The sequence below is a fragment of the Rhea pennata genome, chromosome Z (assembly GCF_028389875.1).
Source record: "Rhea pennata isolate bPtePen1 chromosome Z, bPtePen1.pri, whole genome shotgun sequence".
NCBI lineage: Eukaryota > Metazoa > Chordata > Aves > Rheiformes > Rheidae > Rhea > Rhea pennata.
In genome coordinates this window covers 57,487,039-57,507,603 of record NC_084702.1, presented here as the reverse complement: position 1 = coordinate 57,507,603, position 20,565 = coordinate 57,487,039, and the positions used below count along the sequence as shown (strand labels likewise).

Below are 20,565 nucleotides of genomic sequence, written 5' to 3'. Positions count from 1 at the left end.
ATCTTTATCTAAAGAAGGCCAATGGACTCTCACCTGGATATTTTTATAATAGCATTAGAAGAGCTTGGGAGCTGCCTGTCTAAAAATGTGCCATGTTGTGGCAACTTCAGGCAGCAGAGGAGAACAGTGAAATGTGCTCTTGCCTGACTATAGCAGGATGATGTATTCCTCCTAGATGCACAAGGGAATAGTTTTTCTAAATGTGACCCATGCTTATTTTTCAGCCCTCTCATAGCAGCCCTGTTTCAGAACTTGTTGCCTGGAGCAGGCAGCATTGCAAATATTCAGGCTGCTCAGCTTTCCAACTCTCACCTTTCCTCTCTCTGCAAATGTGACTCTGCTCACAGCTCCTCAGAATACGATCCCATTCTCAAAAAAGGCTCACTGTGACTAACCATGCCAGGTTTCTTATTCTTGGCCCTTAGTTCATGGTAGTGCTCCATGCATCCCTTTTATCTTCTTGCTTTCCACTCTCATCTAGTATCTGTAGATTCGGAGATGCACCTCCAGTCAGAAGATTATTCATTTCTTTAGTGCTATAGCCATGAGGTTTGCTTGTTTCAGCACAGAATTTCACTGAGTTGTAATTGATGGTTTTAGCTACTTCAAACACTAGAGGGAGGAAGCCCAGCAAGTAGATTAATAGTCTCAGAAGGTGGGTACATCTGCCAGGGGTCAGACCCAAATGAGTGGGAATGCTGTACACAAGAGTGGTGTCCAATAGGCTTAGGAGAAAGATCAATCTGACTTGTTGTGTTACATTTTTTTCCACTTGTATTGATTTTGTGATAGTAAGGTAGATTAAAAGTTTCTTGCTTGTCTTACTTTGGGTAAAGGTGGGGTAACTATGTCAGCAGCTGGCATGGATAACATTTGCTATATATTTGTATGTAGTGGTGAGGAAAACAACATTAAACAGGAAATTATGAGAATGGAGGTAGAGTTTACTATGAATTTTAATTGGTGTTGCCTGGGGCGGGGAGACGAAAAGCAAAATAAAATGAACAGTGTTATGAAATGACATAAAATGAATATCCACTTAAGAAAACCCAGCATTCACAACAGCTGATTATTTAAGCACACAAAGTCTGATTTTGTTGCCTTTCGTGCTTGTCTACATTGTAAAATAATTCAATGAAGGTACACTTGTGTCACAGCCAGGTTGGGTGTAGCTAGCATCAGAGCCTGATTATTTAACTATGTATCTGTACTATATCAGTAATTACATTAATGTAATATGACCTTGCAAAATAATATTCGTATCTGCAGTATTTTTACTTCTTCCATTCATTCTCTGAAATCTGGGCACAGGCTGAGTGATTGGTAAGATTCTCGTGAAAGCAGGATGAAACATAAGAGGTTAAATTCTGTTTCTGGAAACAGAAGCGCAACAATTATGGCACATTCAAACTTCTACTTGTATGGTTGATGAGCATGAATACATTTTATGGGCACAGCTTAGTAACTCTTGCTGGAAATTTTACCTCAAGAGCTCACATTTTTACACAGAAACCTGACTCAGATAAACAGAGGTGGAGATTCATAGTTAGCTAGTACACAGGGCCACAAAATCATCAGGCAGCTCAGTATTTCTTTCTTTAAAGTAATGGGATTTATAGTGGGCAGAGTATGTTATCCTTTTGGGATCTGAAAGCTTTATTCACATGATTCAAAAAGAATATTTTTGTCAATAACAGAAGCAGAATTTTTTATTCTACTGGTTGTCAAACTAAAAGGGATTGGATTAATTCGCTTTGAAAATGCATTCTTCAATCAACTGTGGCATAAGAAAGCCCTGTATAATATACAGTTAACAAATACTTGTAGAGGCCTCGATTCATCTAGTTTCAAAAATACAGTTTTTCCTGTGAAGAAAGAGTGAAATTTCCACTGTAAAGTTTAAGACTGGTCAATTGTTTATCTGTCTTCTATTCTGGTTTAGCAGAATGAATACAGAAAAAGTTATTCTTTCAAATAAAGAGAAATAGTTGAAGACTTAAGTACAAAGGCATATTTCCATATATTTTCAAATATTTAAGAATCAAAAGGTCTTATTTTGCAGCTATGATAATTATGAGTTCTACTTTATAGGTGGGTTCTACAAATATAAGTCATATGTTAACACCAAAAGGAAAAGTTTATGCTGAACTAACAGTCTCTCAGCTGTATCCTGGAGAATTTATGCTTGTGACTGGCTCTGCATCAGAACTCCATGATCTGAGGTAAGTTTAATTTTGATACAATAAGTACACAATGATGTACAGGTATGATAATATAGAAACCTTTTGACTAGGGGCCAAATTCTTGATTATTTCTCAGAGAAATTTCACTGGGTTTAAGAGAATTCTATGTATATAAATTCAGTTGAAATGAATCCTGAAGTATAAGCAGTTGCATTCTGGAATGTCCTTGGTGTAAAAAGATGGACAATTTACTGATAAGTTATGTAATCTACTTTAATATAAGTAGTTCCTGGTTTGTTGTTGGACCTGTTTATGTTTGACGTTGTATGATGGGACACAGCAGAATTATTCCTTTCCAGTGTTTTCTCTTATACAAAAAGAAGATGGGTGTTAAACATCGATAACTGCAGAGGCACTGACTTAGCCAATACAGATGGGTAGTACAGTCTTCCTAATACTGCAGTAATGCTTTCTGAGATTTTGGGGCTCTGAGATTACAAGGTGAAATGGAAGAAAGAAGGGAGAGGAGATAGAAACACTTGCAGGATGATTGCATTAAAGTGTTTTTCATAAGATATGCATTTTAAGTGAAATTTCTGGTGCTACTAATGACTGTACACACATACTAAAAAAGGAGTTTTCTTACTGGAGAAGAAAATCTGGAATTTGCTGACAAATCAGTCCTTAAAATGAATCAAAACATAAAAAACTGAGATTTGCTGCCCCAATACGTGGTGAATAATGTACTGTTCTATAAGCAGTCCTGTGGGAATCAGTAGGAACATTGGCATGTTAAAGCACCAAATGCAAGTAAAAAAGGCAGAACCAGGCTGAATGCATTTACTTCCAAAGAATTTCAGCAGCTCCATTTGGTTCTCTCCTGTGCCTGAGATCTTTTAATATTGGGTAACAAAACAGTACTTCACAAGATTGTAAATATACCTCTTTCGTTTATTTTGAGATCTTCCAGAAAGACAGCACCTAGCTGATGTTTTTGATCAAAATAAGGCTCAAAACTGAACTTCCTGCCAACGCTTTAAATCCTGTATCAGAAAGCAATAAGCCCAGTTGTACATATATGTTAACACAGGAATTTTTGTTGAGATTTCAGATGCTCATTATGTTTATTTCTTACTCTCTTTGTACACTAACTTCTTATTAATGGATCAAAGGCAAATCTGTGTCAAGTCTTCTGATATAATTTCTTCCCCTTATCTTGAAAATACTGTTCTACCCATTTAAATTCTTTCCTTTTTCTTGCTGTATCCCAGATGTCTGTGTTCCTGTATCAATTATCTCACCAGAAAACACTGTTTTACATCAGTGATGGATGTGACTATCTAGTGTAGCGTATACTTCCATAGGTTTTGAAAAGGTGCTGAGATTGGGAGCTGTTGGGTAGATTAATACTAACAATTCTTCTTTTCTAATGCTTATGTAAATCAGTTACTTTTCATGGAAATGTTAACATCAATGTTGTCTTTTACATGCAGATGGATGGAAGAAGAGGTGGTCAGAGGTGGATACAAAGTTGATATAGAAAACGTGACAGATGAGATGGGAGTACTTGGTGTAGCAGGTCCATATGCACGACATGTCCTCCAGAAGTTGACAACTGAGGATCTGAGTGACAGTTCATTTAAGTTTCTCCAGTCCAGACATTTGAAACTTTCTGATATAGCTGTTACTGCTATTAGGATATCCTACACAGGTAAGCAATAGAGAAAACAGACTCTTAAGATTAATAGTTAATACATGAAATCATAAATTTAACTAAAACTATGTTCAGAAATAAATCTTATTATGTCTTCATAAACAATAGGTTCACCTCATTTTATATATAAATGTGTGAGCAAACCCAGTACACTGATTTTCAAATGTGATCTGGTCAGAGTCTGCACTCTGAAAGTGCAGACTTTCAAAGACCTTTTTCTCTAGAATACCCCGCTATGTAAATATTTATTTTACAGAACAAAAGGCCAGTTCTGATAACCTCTATGGTATTTACTGCGAAACCAACGTCAAGAATTGTTTTTGGATTACGGTATATTAGTGTTTGTTAAGCGCTTTGTAAATGTAACACTGAAATGCTGAGCATTTGTTTTTCTCAGTTACTTTTTATTTTTATTTTTATTTCTTTCTATGTTCATCTCTACTGAAGTGGACTAAATTCAGAGCAGTCTGAAGCAGCGGAAGTTGTTATAATTTGTATTTCATTTCCATCGTACTGAATATGATAATATAGTGCACATAGTGCCTTTATCCTTATTTACATAATGAACTACATTTGTTGTTCTGTTGCCAGTTCGTCATCTGTTTATAATGCCCTTAAGCTTCATCTCTCACTGTGATTTTGTTGCCTGTCCTTTTCTTATCAATTGTTCTTGATTTTCCCCTGATTGCTGTTAATAGTTTAAATCAGAATAATAGTACCACTCCTTAAGATATATCACATAAGTTCTCTAATGGTTCTTGCAGGTAATCTGGCTTTCAACTGAGCCAAGAATGTATATTAGTATTTGTAGCATTGATCCTTACTTTGTACCAATGACAGAACTATATTTTTTAGAATAGTTTCAGTCTTGAGTTGATTAATCTTGTTTGTATAACAGGTGAACTGGGCTGGGAGCTCTATCACAGAAAAGAAGATTCTGTAGCTCTTTATAGTGCTATCATGGAAGCTGGGCAAAAAGAGCAAATTGACAACTTCGGAACATATGCTCTGAATGCTTTAAGGTTGGAAAAGGGTTTCCGAGCCTGGGGGGCAGAGGTCAGGAAATATAATATTTTTGTAATTCCTTCTGTTTGTTTTCTTTATTTCATTATGACTATACAGCTTTTAGTCAGAGCTGACACAGATAATACTAGTTCCAGTTCCAACATGTAAAGAAAATTTACTTTGAGCATGGAAAACCACTATAACCAAGAACACTATCTTTTCTCGATAAAAATAGCTATTATGTGATTGCATTTCTGGCAGAGACATTTGTTTTGATTCACTGATATTTTTTTCCTCTTGAGTATAACAAAAATTATGAGGGTTTTGCTGAGTTTCAGCATTTTGAAATCAAAGGTTTGGCTGATAGCTTCTGAAAATGTTTTATTTCTGCGGTAACTGTATCATGGGAGGCCAATTATTTGTGCTTCATAATGTATTTGGAACTTTTTCATTTCCCATTAAATTATGTCTGCTGAATTTGCTCACTTGCAATAAGAAACTTCTGAAGTGCCCTAAAGAACTTACGGAAAATGAGGATAATTTCTGCTTATCTGATTTTTTCCTGACTCCTTTGGAAAGGAAAGAACTCAGGAAGTTGAAATATTGGGCTTTTAGGGATCCTTTCCCTTTGCCCACTGATAAATATTTTCATTTTAGCTCCAAATGCTGCCTGACAGACCACTCCCCCTTACCACTAAGATGGTGGTAAGGGCAGGTGGTAAGTATAATTGGCATTGTATATTTATTTTCCTCATCAGCTAAGACATTGTGTTGCATTGCAATTAATGTGTGTACCTCAGTTATTTGGGCTTCTGCAGACTTGATTCTGTTTTAACAAAAAGTCTTGTTTCCGATAGAAATGTGTTTTTACTTTGCATGTGGAAACTTAGATGCATTATCTGTATATCTATGCCTTGAATTAATGATAATAGCAGGTACTTTGCTGAAAATCGCATATAGGCTGTTCATGGTGTGTTCAAATGGAAGTTGCACAAATGCAATGTAGAAGACTGACCTGGGAAAAAGTAGAAGGGTGCACAGAATGAAAAGAAACAAATGCTGTGACAATCCCTCACGTATGAATTTATTTATTTATTTATTTTAATAGATGAACTGTGACACTAATCCTTTGGAAGCTGGACTGGAATATTTTATAAAGCTAAACAAGGTATGTTTATGTTTATAAGTATGTATACATTATTTTCAAAGCATTCTGTTAACTGGGAGATTATTTCTGTGAGTGTAAAGATAAATATCGTGTAAAATAAAATAGGTATTTGAAAACGAGAAAACCATCTTTTTTCACTGCATACAAGAGTCATTACTTTATACAAATTTATTTTAAAAAGTTTCATACTTTTCTGTAATTCTTGCTGGCAAAATTGTACATTAGATCAAGAAGTTGCAAATATTCAATTTAATGTTGACTATGGGGAATTTAACATATTAAAAATAACTCTTAATGAAATAGCTTTCTAGACAAATTTAGGTCATGTATGTTTTACAGCTTACAGTATGGATGTACAAGCTGAACTAGCCTGTTTATGGTATGAAAAAAAGTGAAATCATTTTATCTGCCTATTCTTATTAAGGGAGTTCTCTGTAACATCATTTTCCTTTACTCCCACTCTGGTACAGAAATTACTGAAAAAATAATAGATACTTCAGAAGAACTGCTGACTGACAACTTAAATATGAGTCCAATGTAAGATAGTGGTAGTAGTAAGACAACTACTACTACTATTTAGTAAGTAAGTAGTAAGTAGCTCTGTATACGCTTTTCCAGTCCAAACAAAACCAGACCAAGCGTCCACTCTCGGTCAAAAAGAGGACCTTCCTGTGAAACTCTGTGAAATCTTTTACTGTGCAGCTGTAATGCCCTCTGTTGCTACCATTTAGCCAGCTAACTCAAACAGCAGTTGCCTGCGCAGTGGATGTGAATTTTGTAACCTAAAATAACGTGTCCTAGGCATTTCAAGTTAGGTGCCCTAAATTAAGGGATACTTCTAACTTAATCTTTATGCCTCAATTTTTCATCTGTAAAATAGGAAAAGTACCAATTTTTCACATAAAGGGAGAGTGAGAAGAAAAATTAGTGTTTGTGAAGCACGCAATCTTTACAACAATGTAATATGATACAGGGACAAATTCTCTTCTGATTTGTATTCCCTTTATATTTGAAAGGGTAATAAGTCAGATAATAAATGACATTTAATATTTTTTGTCATATCATGCTGAAGCACCATGGTACTGATAAAAGGAATACCGAATTTTAAGTCACAGCTCCAAATAAGCAACAAATCTTAATTTTTGGATAGGCAAGAATTATGGAGAGATACGAAACCTAAAATGGTGTTTTTATCAATATGAACAAGTTCTCTGGCAGAAACAGGAATGAGCTCAGGAAGATGCCTTTTCTCTCTATCTACTTCACTTATCCATACACATTAAAGTTCTTTGACCTTTGCAGAATTGATAAAGCATCCACTTTTGTCCCAATCTGGCATCAGTCTGTTCTCTGACATAAAATGTAAGTTCTAAGTTTCCTCATTCCCAGCTATGGAGTTAATCCAGTGGAGGGTATGGTGCTCGCAGGGAGTCAGTGGAGCTCCCACAGGTATGGATTCCTAACTGTTTTGACTAGGTAGTATAATTTTGCCCTAGTCAGGAAATAGAGAATCGTACATAACAGGATAATGTTCTGGTTATTCTTTAGGCACTTTTGTATATTAAAGAGAGCATTACCAGGACTGCAGGGGAATACAATGAAAAGTAATGTTACTACTACTAGTTTTTCATTCTAGCTCCTCTTGATATGCCTGTTTATTTTTTGTTTTTTGTTAGTATAAGAAGCGAAAGCTGTTACTTGCCAAGATGCCCATGCAGACCATGCAAAGGCACTAATGTGCGTGAAGCACTTGATTCTTTGTTGTTCTGCACACTTTTCTGCAAGGTTAAGATGCAGAAGTGGAACAGCTTTCTGAAACAGATATTCTTGTTGCGCACCTATGGGCAAAGAATAAAACTCCACTGTAGATAATGTTGGCCTAAAACATTTGCCAGTATTGCTGAACTAATGTGAAAAAGGAAATAATCTGTATTTATTTATGGACTCAGAGAAAAGGATGGTTGCAACTGTATGTTGACACTGCAGAGCTACCTGAGCTAACTCAGGTACTGGAAGCAGTCTAAGCAGTCTAAACACTGTAGCATTAAGCACCATGTGAGATTATTTACTCTGCTTCTTGGCAGCTTGGGGTTATTGAGTCCCTTTTTAGTTACAGTTCCCTACTTTTAGTTTTGGTGTCCCTTTGGCAAGGCACAGATCTCAGCATTTCTTAGCGGATATCATGACTGAAGACAAGCAAAATATTCTGTTATTATCTGTGCTCCTATTATTAAGGAATTTTTTTAAGGCAAACAGGACACGAACTGTAAGCAGCAGATAACTTCAACAACAGTTATATCTGTTTGACATCTCAGTCTGTAGTTTCTGGCAGGGATTTTTCCTTTAGGCGGGTGCCCCCAACTGGTGAAAATGCTCATTTCTTTATTCTATCAACTATATCTATGTTTACCTTGTTCTGTGTATAAAACATCATGTTTAAAGTTATAAGGACTGACTGTTCCTGGACATACCATCGTTTCCTGGGCAATCTAGTCTAATGATTCACTATCCTCATATTAGAAAAATATTTCTTGTTTTGTATTCTAGATCTTTTTTGCTGTTCTTTAGACTTATTACTCCTTATTACATTCACTACTGACACAGAGAAAAAGTTATTTCCTTCCTGTTTTCAGAAGCTCTTTATGTCATCATAAACTGCTAGCATGTGCTTTTCCTTTCTTCTTATTTGATTATTAGTAACTAATACAATATTCTTAAAACATCCTATTTTCTCCTGAGCATAATGGTCCAGAAGGCCCAGTAAATCTCATATTACAGTGAAAAATCTCCATATTAATCTGAATTCCTCAGAGAAAAGAACTCTTTTAGAATGATTTTCCATGTTAATCCAATAGTGCCAATAATCATCAAGAGCATACAACTACGAAACTGTTTTTAAAATTTCTTTTATGCTGTACACAAGACTGCCATCTCTTGGGCACTCTCTGCTACAACAGCTTCTCTTTGAGAAGAGAAGGAAGTAGATACTGAAAATCCCTTTAGGATTCTGTTCTGATGCACTCTTCCAGACTTGGAGCTGAGTAGTTAGCTAATATTTTGCATTTGTTACCATTAAGAGGAGATGCTGCTATCAGAGTCAGATATTTATTTGTTTCAGTTCTGTTTATTTACAGAACTGGGGCAATTTTTGTTCTCCATTCCAGACCTCTTTCCTAGTTATACACTATGCCAAAATCTCTCTCCCTTTGCTTTTTCTTACAGCCCATAATACAGATTTTTTTTTTACTACTTGATTGTTTCTTCCGCTACTCCTTTTCCCATCTGCTTCTCAGTGTTTCTTTCTCATCTCCACCAGCAATACTCATTACCTGCTTGCATTTAGATGTTAAGAAATGCCCTTTAGAATACAAGTCCAAACCTCTCTTTCTGACTTTGGCATCTGATTTCTGTGGAGGCTTTTAGTATTGAATCTATTACATAGATGAGCATTTAATTGCTCATTCATTATGAATAGAAGTTGGATGTCACGCTTAACAGCTTCATGCAGATGGGTGGTCAGCTATAAATCAAATATAGAGTCCTTGAGCATGACCTGACCTCCAGCATTATTATATATAACTTGTTAATACTAGGGTCAGATGAGCAGTTGTAAGACTGTACTTTTCCCCTTTTATTTCTTTGATAGCAAGTTCTTCCTCTTTCCAGCTGTTTGTTTCTCTCCTGTCCCCTCTGCCAGAACTGCCCCTCAGTTCTCTCAACCCAACTGTTTGTGTTGAAGTGATCTAAAGTGATGTGTTCTGATTTATTAAAGCACAAAATGGTACATTCTTTTAGGAAAAGGGTTCTTTTTCATCTTTTCATGGATGCAGTTTTGAGAAGGAACACCTAAAAAGGGTTGAATTGGCACAACTGAAGAGAGCTTACCTTCCATAACAGAGCCTTAGCAGAATAGAGTTTAGTAAGTTCTGCCATTGGGCCTAAGGGATTGTGGCCACAAACACCATGCAATGCTAGGTGAGGAGGGTGGAGAAAGTGGCAGAAAGGAGGCTGTATTTGCTGGCTCTGATTTTCTGCAGCATCATATCATATGTAGTCATTCGTATCAATGTGTGTGTAAAATGCTACTGTTCTGAGCCAGTAACTCTTGGTAACTCTGTGCTTAGGTCTCATGGGCTGAAGTGTCGTTAAGCAGTGGTGACATCAAAGCCTCTCCATCTGAAGGAGAGTCTAGGGTTTCGGAAAGAGGGAGTCCAGAAGTGAGGAGTAAACGGGAAAACAACCACTTATGGCCATTTGCTTATGTTTTTCCTTTTCTTAAGTGAATTTATTTTAGTAAAGCAATCGCTGACTTCGAAAGGAGAGCTTTTTGCCTGACTATGGCAAATGGTTCATTTTTATCTTCTCACTTCTAAAATCCAATATAGGGCAGGCTTAACAGATGTAACACCTGGCAGTTGCTAACTAGGCCTACTGGGAATAGTTGTCCAACTCTTTGATGTTGGACAAGCAGACCAGAAACAGTTTTTGCAACTCTTCCTTATTACCATTGTCTATGCTTCCAGCTTTCCATCTTTCTCCAACTTGCATCCCTCCTGTTCAGAGAGTATGAGCATAGTGTTCATCACTGACCTCACTCCTCTACCTGAAATAAGACTGTGCTTTGTGCCATTCCTTTTCCAAGAGAAAAAGGGAGGAAAGAAGTAAGAGCATGAATTTTGAAGAAGGTATAAGGAAGCTCAGGGAAAACAGAGAGATCTGGAAAAGAATGGAGTAATGGATAAGAGGTACTAGACCCACCAGGGTCTAGTGGCTGGGAGAAAGGGGAAAGTTTTTGTTTTTCTCTCTTTTGCTACTCATTTATTACACCTATAGCTTATTTACTCAGGGACTTTTTCACCTTTATTGTTACTTCATTTAAAGTCCAGAGTACCCTGGTAACAGAGGATTTATTTGATCAAGTTACACAAAGTATAAAATACATTGGAAAAATTCTGCAATGATTTTGTCGTCTGTGTAAGATGCACACGTAGGTCACTCCCAGAAGTGCTAGTGGATCACATAATGTAATAAGATCCATTGAGCTAGGAATTTTGAGCTGAAATAATTGTATTTTTCATCAGAAATCAGTTTCTTTAAAGTGGCTGTTTGCTTACAAGAACTACTTAGTCAGATTGAAAGAAAGAAGAGTGCTGCAAGTGCCATTCATACTGGTTGGCTGCGTTTCCTTTAGAAAACTTCTGTGTAGTGTGAACTGTTAGCTTTGATTTGCTGCAGGAAAAGGAAATCTGCCAAATGTTTTCTTTCTGCAGAGGAAAATGATCTTTGGCTATCACCCTAGTGAGGGGGTTATCATTTGGAGTGTTGCCCTGATTTAAAACCGTCCAAATAAGAATAATTTATTTCAAATATTGTATAGATGCTGTCTTCAGAATGCTGTAATGCAGTGGTAGCAGATTGTGGCAGCTGTTGGTGCTGCCTTACTCAGTTGGGTGGCTTTGTGTACATAATTTAGCTGTATGCCAGCAGTCATAAGTAGTACACCAAATAAATTACAGCATTTCATTATTAAGAGAGATTTGCATATCTTTGTTGCCAGTTATTTATTGAATGTGTATAACATTTTTCTTCCTAGAAACACAAAACTGATTCTGCTAAACTGCTGAATACCTGTCTTCCTACTGTCAAATCTAAAAAAAAAAGGTGGAAGTTCTATAGAAAATTTCTGTCCCTTTGCTTCCTTGAAGCAACAAAAGATTTTTGGAGGGTTTAGAATTAGGATCTGTATGATGTTGAAAGCCAAGCATATTTGAAATACTTGCTCTGAGTTAAACTTTGTAGGTTACATCACTGTGCCTGAAACGACTACATTGGCTAATCTCTCCTGAACTCTTAAAACAAAAACAAAAACAAAAAAACAACAAATCTTATCTTGCACTGGCCAACATATGGTAACTGACACAAGTTAAAACTGTGCTGAGGAAAAGGGAAAGGCAAATAAAAATGTCTATTATGTTAGAATATGTTAATAGATGGATAAAATAGGTCCCCTTTGCTATATGCTATTTGAAAAATTTTAACTGATTTCCTTTAAATACATTTTTGCCTTATAATCTATAGATAACACCAGTAAAAAGCACAACCCACCATTTTTATTTTTATCTAGTGAACTGCACTTGTATTATTATATGATGTTGCCCTTATTTTGCTCTTAAGAAGTGTTTTTACTTCTTATGAAGACTATTACATCTGCCTCAAATTAGTGCTTTGAAAGCTCATGCCAAGAAAATGGAATTCTTCTGCATTCTAGGCTTAGCTTATTGGAACTCATGTTACTCTAAGTAGTAAAAGTTACAGATTGTTACTGCATGTCATCACACCTGACTACTCTTTTAAAACTATGAGACAATAGAACTATGAGACAAGTTTAAATCTGACATTGGGTTTGGGGTTTCATCTTTTTTCCTTATGTTGATTCCAAGTGTTCTTTTAGTGAACTATAGTCTGCTGTTTTAAATGGGATATTATCTTGCATTACATTTAGTGTGACAAGCTAAGGCAAATAGAGGCAATACCCATGCTGATTTTCTTCTTGAAACAGGAAGGCATTGTTACCAAGAATAGCCAGACTAAGTGACAATGAGAGGAAGAGAGAGAGAAAGAAAGAGAAGGGGACAGAGAGGGGAAGACAGGAGCCCTCATGCCTACATGTACACTCATAAAATAAAAATGAATAATGGTGGAAGTCTGCTTAGAGTACAATTGTCATGATCCAAGAACTGTGAAATAAGAAGAGTGAATGAATCAGATTTATGATGAGAATTACTTAATAGGTTGTTTTGTTTGTTTGAAAAAATGTGTATGTGTGTTCATATATTTTTTGTAGAGTTTGAGAATGCCAGGTTACCTCTTGGTTATTTTTCCAATGAATTCTAGAGACAAGAATATTTTTAATCTTCAAAGAATAGCAGTTTGCTATTTCCAAAGGAAATAAACCGAAAAAAAGTATAAAGTGATTTATTCCAGGTGGCCAGAAGCTGCCCCAATTGGAACTGATTAAGAATTTCATTTTGTATCTGTAATGAATAGGCAAGGAATGATCCAGAAATACATAGATTTTAAACATGCAACCTGCTTGCTCTAATAGTTTCCATATATATACCACTAACAGATAATTAACAAGTGGAAGTCAAAATTGTTTCTGCTGTCAACTTCAAGGTTCCAGTAATTAGTATATTAACAGGAGTTAACTGTCACCTATACAGTTAATCTTGAAGCAACCCAGTAAAGCAGTACACATCTGTTACTGGGTCATACTCAAGGCTCCAATTATGATTGCTGCATTAACCTTTATGGAAACTGTGTTTTCATTTGTAAGTGGGGAATTTATAGAGGTGTAAATTAAGTTATATTATTGAAAAAAAATCACAGTGAAAATCAGAAATTTTTTAAAGGGATGAGTTTCACTTCTGTCTATGCCTGTCCACCTACAGGTATCTGAATACTCCAGAAAAAAAAGAAGTCATGCTCTCAGTACAGCAGTAACTATATCAGTGCTGTGTGATACTACATTCCCAAAGTGAAAGGTTGCAGCTGTTTTTTGGAAGACTTTACAGTGCCTTTTTCCTATGTTAAGTCACCCTCAAGAATGCTGTCAGAAGCTAGTTCTGAGAGATTCCTGTCTGTTACCACTTGTTGATTACTAAGAGACTTAAGATGTGAATTTGCAGGCGTTTATACTGCCATTTTAGATGTCTTACTATATCAGTAACATCCACGTTGGGTTGGAAAATTTAACGCAAGACCTATGGAAGAACTGCAGTTGAAGGCCAGTCAGAATGCCCTAGGTCAGCTGTCATTGATTTTAGGTACAACAATCACCTCCCTTGAGACTGAATATCAGATACTATATTTGCATATATAGGAAGGAGCTGATTCAGTGCTAAGTTTGCTCTGTGGACATTTCCATGTCACAGAAAGCATTTCAGTCTAGGTGACATGCTGTCATATACAGTCTTACTTTTTAGTTGTAGGTATTCCCTTTTGTATGTTCCTGTATAATAGAAATGTAATTTTGTGAAAAGTGACATCTTCTAATTCAAATGTTGTAATTAATATATGCAAAATATAACCCAAATCATATAGTCTTAGTCTTCTATTACTAAAACATTGGAGACTTAAAAAAAAAAAAAAAAAAAAAAAAAAAAAAGTTAGACTTGTAATGGGAAGGAAGATTGCTCACAACACCCATAGGAACATTTTTGGCAAAGCAAGCAGAAATCATTGTGGTAGTATTGAAATACCCACTTGCTGTAGCTTGTCCTGTAGTTCCCTTTTCCCCTTGGGTAGGAATATTACTGAGGTCTCCTGAAGTAGCACCCCAGTCATCCTCAAGATTTCAGGCTATTGACTCGGATGTAATGGCAAAACAAACTGAAATGGATGAGGAAGTTATCCTGTTTCAGATCTCTTTTGGAATTTGCTACATCCATTGCAAAATGAACACATCTCAGATCTATTTCTATACAAATGTAGCTTAGAGTCTGATGTATGTCTATAAATTAAAACTAATTTGCGTCTATGTTAATACAGGTTTTAAAGAGTTTTTTTCCAAAGTGACTATATATCACAATGTTCTGGGAGCTGCAACTTCAGGGAGAGAAGTGAGGCAAACAGTACTGGCAATAACCGCATCAGCCTTTCTAGTTAATCCATTCCCATGTGCAATTCAAAACTTCGTTTGTCCACTTGTGCATTCTTTTAACAGCATCTTTACCACCTCTTGACCCTTTCCTTCTTTTCTTCACACATTCATTCCCAGGCTCTGCTGCCTGCCTGCCCATTTGAATTCAGATTGTTCACTAGCACTAAAAGATGAGAGGACCTCCTTCCCTCCCCAATTATCCAGTTAAAATTTCCTTTTTTAAAAAAAGCCAGGGGCCCATTAGTATTGATACTGTTATTTCAGGTCAATTCCATAAATCAATATTAATTGTAAGCAGCAATATTAGTAGTTACAGTACTGGTATAATACCCACTAATTATAGGGTATCACTTATACGGTATCACACTGACAAATATGGCTATAATGCCTTGGCTGTATGTTTGCTCTAAAGGTGACCAAGATCAGGAGTTGCAGATCCACACTGCCTGTTCAAGGTGGCTTCAGCAAGAACTGGTAGTAAACTCCAATTCACTCCTTCCACTTGTCATTCCATATTTCCAGTAACATCATCTAAATTTGACAGATCTGGCAAGTTTCTACATTGTTCTTGTTCACTTGGCTCCAATCTAACCCTTTAGGATTACTGAGGCTTACAGATGTCTGCCCCAGTATCTGTTGCACATTTATGCAATCTGCTTCTAGAAACGTGAAGATCTGCTTATAGCTCTTTAGGGAAGCTGAAAAAGGAGAACTTCAAATGACAATATTCTGTACCTAATATTGCATTATCCCATAAAATAGCAGATGCAGGAAAAAAAGACTACATACATAAAAACAAGAATATCAAGCAAATTGCCAGCTCTGCATCCTCACACAGAGATGCCAAAGTGAAATGATATCAAGTTACTATCACACTTGCTGATAACATCAAACAAGATGAGTGTCCACTGAGGAGGGCCAGGGCTTTAGGATCTGTGTATTGGAATTCATTTTTTTCAATACAAACTGGAATGAAAAACTGTCTTCTGGCTCACAACCTTAACTGGGCAAATACTGCTGTAACGTATATGTCTCACTATACATGTATTTCACTATATGTGTATTTCTGCAACATTTGAAATTATGGCTATTAAAGGACTGAGCTCTAGACAAATTAATATACTGAAAAAATCACCAATCATATCACTTATTGTAGTCAAGATATAATGTCTGTCAAATATTTGATTTAATCTGTATTTCACATAGAACATTTAAGCAATAGGAAAACAAATGCATCTCTAACCTTTTTGCTAAACCTGAGTAACCATTTATCATCATTATCTTATGTTTTCTCAGCCAGCAGACTTCATAGGAAAGCAAGCGCTGAAGCAGATTAAAGAAAAGGGTTTGAAGCGGCGACTGGCGTATCTCATCCTAGAAACAGATAACGTTGATCCAGAGGGAAATGAAAGTGTGTGGCATAATGGCAAGGTAAGGGCTATAGATCGTGTTACAAGACACTAAAATTAATTCTCCATAAACAGAATCTAACTTTGTGTTTCAAGTGTGAATGTATTATTTTTGTTTCACTGGCTCAGAACAATTTGAGGCTATGATACTATTTTCTGATCTTCAAGCAGGAAGCAAAGACTAACTCTGTATATCTACAGATAAAATTGTGAAATACTATCAAGTCATAGAAACTAGAGCAGGAACAGACTACAGTATTAGGTCATCTATTATTTCTCCTGCAAGTTCACCAGCCTCCTAACATCACTTTTATTATTCACTTAAAAGAAAAAAACAACAAAGTTTAATTTGCTGCATTTCAGCACAGATTAGGTATTGAAACACTCAGTTGCAGAAAAATTATTGTATATATAAATGTGCACAAGTGAATAATGTTTGTTTCAGTTGCAAATTAATTGACTAGAATAGGAATGGACTGGGGTTTTAAGGAGTAAAAAAAATCCCAATTTAGGGTGATTTCACCCACAGTGAAGAAAATTATGAACTGCGTGACACACTCAAAACTTACCTGATATATTAAGTTTATATATCTTAAGTATTTAAGTATTTTAAGTTTATTATGTATAGCTTTTTTCTTTTTTGAAACCTCACTGTGTGTTGAAAATAAAGATGTGTGTTTGTTTATTTTTTCAGGTTATTGGCAACACCACATCTGGCTGTTTCAGCTATAGTGCTCAGCGCAGTCTGGCTTTTGCATATATTCCCACAGAACTCAGCAAAGTTGGTCAGAATTTGGAAGTTGAACTTTTAGGGAAAAATTATTCAGCAACTATTATACAAGAGCCACTGGTACTGACTGAACCAACAAGAACCCGCCTTCAAGGAAAGAGTAGAAGTCCCCAAGTGTAAACACAGATAGTGAGTACAGGAAATCGTGCAGTAAGAAATTGTTCCATTTATACCTAAAAAATTAAGAAAATCAAACTACTCAGATTCATTAATCACTAAATACAAGATCCTCATTTCTACATTACTGAGGAATTTTATGGTGTCATCCCCTTGCTTCCTTGTATGGGCTATTCACATCAGAGATCTGAGCAAAGTTAGAACTGCTGTGCATTCCTCCTTCTCAGTAGCAGTTGTGAGCAGAAAGTGGCTGGGAATGAAGAGGTCCTCAGTCAGCTTGCCCACATACTGTCCAGGAGATCTGAGCTATAGCAGAGGACACAATTGCTCTTGGTATTGGCTAATAGCAAATTCTTTCTCCTTGAGAGGTAGTTCTTCCCTTGCCTGTCTTTGGGGTAAAGCACTTCATCATTACTCCTTGATGTCACAAACTTATCATTAAAATATCACTAGCTCTGCACAGAAATGCTCTCTAAAGTACTGAAATAAATTTCAACAATGGTTAAAAAAATAATAATTAAAGGGAAACTGAACTGCTAACGTTCCTTCCCAGCAGAAATTCTGACAGAAGATCAAAATTTAGTTCTTCCTAATTAAACATTTAGAGGAAGTCCATTCTTCATAGTCATTATTTTATATGGATCTTCTAGTAGATTACATAATATTTTACAACACACATGATGTTAGTGCTCAATTTCTGGATAGAACTAAAAAGTACTGCATGATGGAACGCTGATTTAATGGTCTATATCTGAAGATACAGACACTGAAGAACTATTCATCCTTTTCCTGTTAATTATAAAGTGAACAGCAATAAGAACCATGTTATTACACAGAAATACTGATAATTAAAATATATAAATAAAGCCACAACAAAGGGTTTTTCAATGTTAAATATTTGATAACCTGAATAAGCAGAATATTAGCAACAGGAACACAATAAATGATTAAAACACACTTCTAAATTCCGTAATATGCTCAGCAATTCTTTTGAATCACAACAGTGTCACAATTCCCACTTAAATCATAGAATCAGTAAAGTTGGAAGGGACCTCTGGAGATCATCTAGTCCAACCTCCCTGCTCAGCAGGGTCACCTAGAGCATGGTAGACAGGGCTGCATCCAGGCAGGCCTTGAAGATCTCCAGAGAAGGAGACTCCACAACCTCTCTGGGCAACCTGTTCCAGTGCTCTGTCACTCTCACAGTGAAAAAATTCCCCCTCACATTCAGGCAGAACTTCCTGTGGTTCAGTTTGTGCCCATTGCCTCTTGTGCTGTCACACGGGACAACTGAAAAGAGTTTGTCCCTGTCCCCCTGACACCCTCCCTTCAGGTACTTATGGACATTGATAAGATCCCCCCTCAGTCTTCTCAGTACTCGAGATGAGGCCTCCCCAGGGCTGAGTAGAAGGGAAGGATCACCTCCCTTGACCTGCTGGCAACAGTCTTCCCAATGCAGCCCAGGATACCCTTGGCCTTCTTGGCCACAAGGGCACATCGCTGGCTCATGGTCAATCTGTCATCCACCAGCACTCCCAGGTCCTTCTCTGCAGAGCTGCTCTCCAGCAGGTCAGCCCCAGCTTGTACTGGTGCATGGGGTTATTTTTCCCTAGATGTAAGACTCTGCACTTGCCCTTGTTGAACCTCATGAGGTTCCTCTCCGCTCAACTCTCCAGCCTGTCCAGGTCTGTCTGAATGACAGCACAGCCCTCAGGTGTATCAGCCACTCCTCCCAGCTTGGTATCATCGGCAAACTTGCTGAGGAGACACTCCGTCCCCTCATCCAGGTAAATGAATAAAACTCCACATTAGGTTACAGATAATCCTTTTCTATGGTCATATAAATACAAAGAATGACCAAAATGCACTTTCTTCCAAATGAGTTGATGCCTTTAAATCTTCAGCAAGGAAGAAATGTATAAATAGAATATGCAGTAGAAACACAGCTTGAATAATGAACACCTATTCTTGCTAAAGATTTAAGAAAAGTTGGAATTAGGTTCTGCTGTTCTGTTCATCCTTTACAATACAGGTCAAAAGAGAATATAAGATGTGGCTGGTTTGCACATATTGCTATCTTGAGTGAAAAATCCATTCAGAAATTATTCTCTGTTACTCTTTCATAAGTGATTTGGTTCTACTATGCTGAACCAATGGGAAATGTTATTTTGATAAAGGTGATATTATTTGTCATGAGATACTTGCCACTATCTTTCCTTTATCATTTAAGAAACCTAGAATACAACACAAGGCAATATGGTTTGATTTAGAACATGGAGGAGGAGAGCAATTCTTAAGGACATAGTTTATAATTTCAGTATTGCGCAAGAACATGCAAATTCACTAGCCATGATGTCCTGGAGTGTACAGTACGGTAATGGTTACCCTGAGACAGGTTCTAGCATACACTTTCCCAATAGCCTTTGCTATATCAAAATACTTGTCCAGCAATTGTGGAAGCCACTTCTGTTTCATTGATGACTTCCACATGCCTCTGAGGGTTCTAGAAGCAGATTTTCCTTTGCAACTTGGAAGAAAGAAGTGCTATTCATTAACATGTTGACCAGAGCAGACAGATTGTTCAGAAAGGGCAGGTTTTCTGCAACCTGTGCAAAAGATAATGAATCACAGATAAAATTCCGATATTCAGGTGAGCTCAGAAATTGTTTCTTCCATGTATTTGTACCACATTTCCAACTGTAACCTCCTAACCACTGATTTTCTTCCTACATGCCAATGTAGATGACCTGTCCCATTTAAAAATATTAATAGTAGTAGATAACAGGAGCATGAGACTGCTGAAAAATTCTACCTTTATTTGGTGAGGCATTCAAGAGTATGTTTTAGTTTAGGTATGTGCACAAAGTTAACAAGCATGTAAGTGCTTTCTTGTGCTCAGGCTCAGATTCAAAACATGACCATGAAAACTCTGGAGCAAGGCTTTATGTAAACTGTGAATACATATGATCTAAAGAGAGGAGGCCTAAATACTGCTTTCTTATGGGTTTCTCATTGACAGCTGATGTCATCCAAAGCCAGCCAAGCTTGAGCCTTGACCTGTTAATTTTCATGTCATTTCAAGATTTAGGGAATTAGACCAAAAAATGTAAGACATGATTTCTGGGAAAAGGTGATACAATGTAAGGTTTCTTTACTATAGCCCATTTGTAAGACCAGAACAATTTCATATTCCTTACTGACCATAAATATGACAAACGGAGTATCTGACAACTTGTTGCAGTGTGTTATGTCTTAGGAATAGCTACAAGCACTGAGTAGAGATACCTGAAGCAGTTTTAAAGCAAGCATGGCTGAGTATTAGAAGCACATTAGCTGCGATAGCCATGTCTCTGGGCTTCCTAATTTACACAGCTTCTTTTTTACTGCTGTGATACCCAAGTCAACTTATCCTTAATTTATTAGAATAGCTAAACATTGCAACACATTGCACAGTATGCTTTTTCTGAGGGGAAGAAGCACTACAGATGATTCCCACAAAGAGGGCCACACATACAGG

General features: G+C 36.7%; 1 protein-coding gene across 1 annotated transcript in view; it reads left to right on the top strand.

The window, feature by feature from the left end:
- Nucleotides 1–18,094, top strand: part of DMGDH (dimethylglycine dehydrogenase) — a 44,507-nt gene extending 26,413 nt beyond the window's left edge. The window contains exons 11-16 of the mRNA XM_062600386.1: nt 2,092–2,222; nt 3,677–3,894; nt 4,796–4,953; nt 6,011–6,070; nt 16,029–16,163; nt 16,836–18,094. Of these exons, the coding sequence (XP_062456370.1) occupies nt 2,092–2,222; nt 3,677–3,894; nt 4,796–4,953; nt 6,011–6,070; nt 16,029–16,163; nt 16,836–17,051 (918 nt within the window). The 3' untranslated portion in view covers nt 17,052–18,094. The remainder of the gene's footprint in view (nt 1–2,091; nt 2,223–3,676; nt 3,895–4,795; nt 4,954–6,010; nt 6,071–16,028; nt 16,164–16,835) is intronic.
- Nucleotides 18,095–20,565: the final 2,471 nt, after the last annotated feature.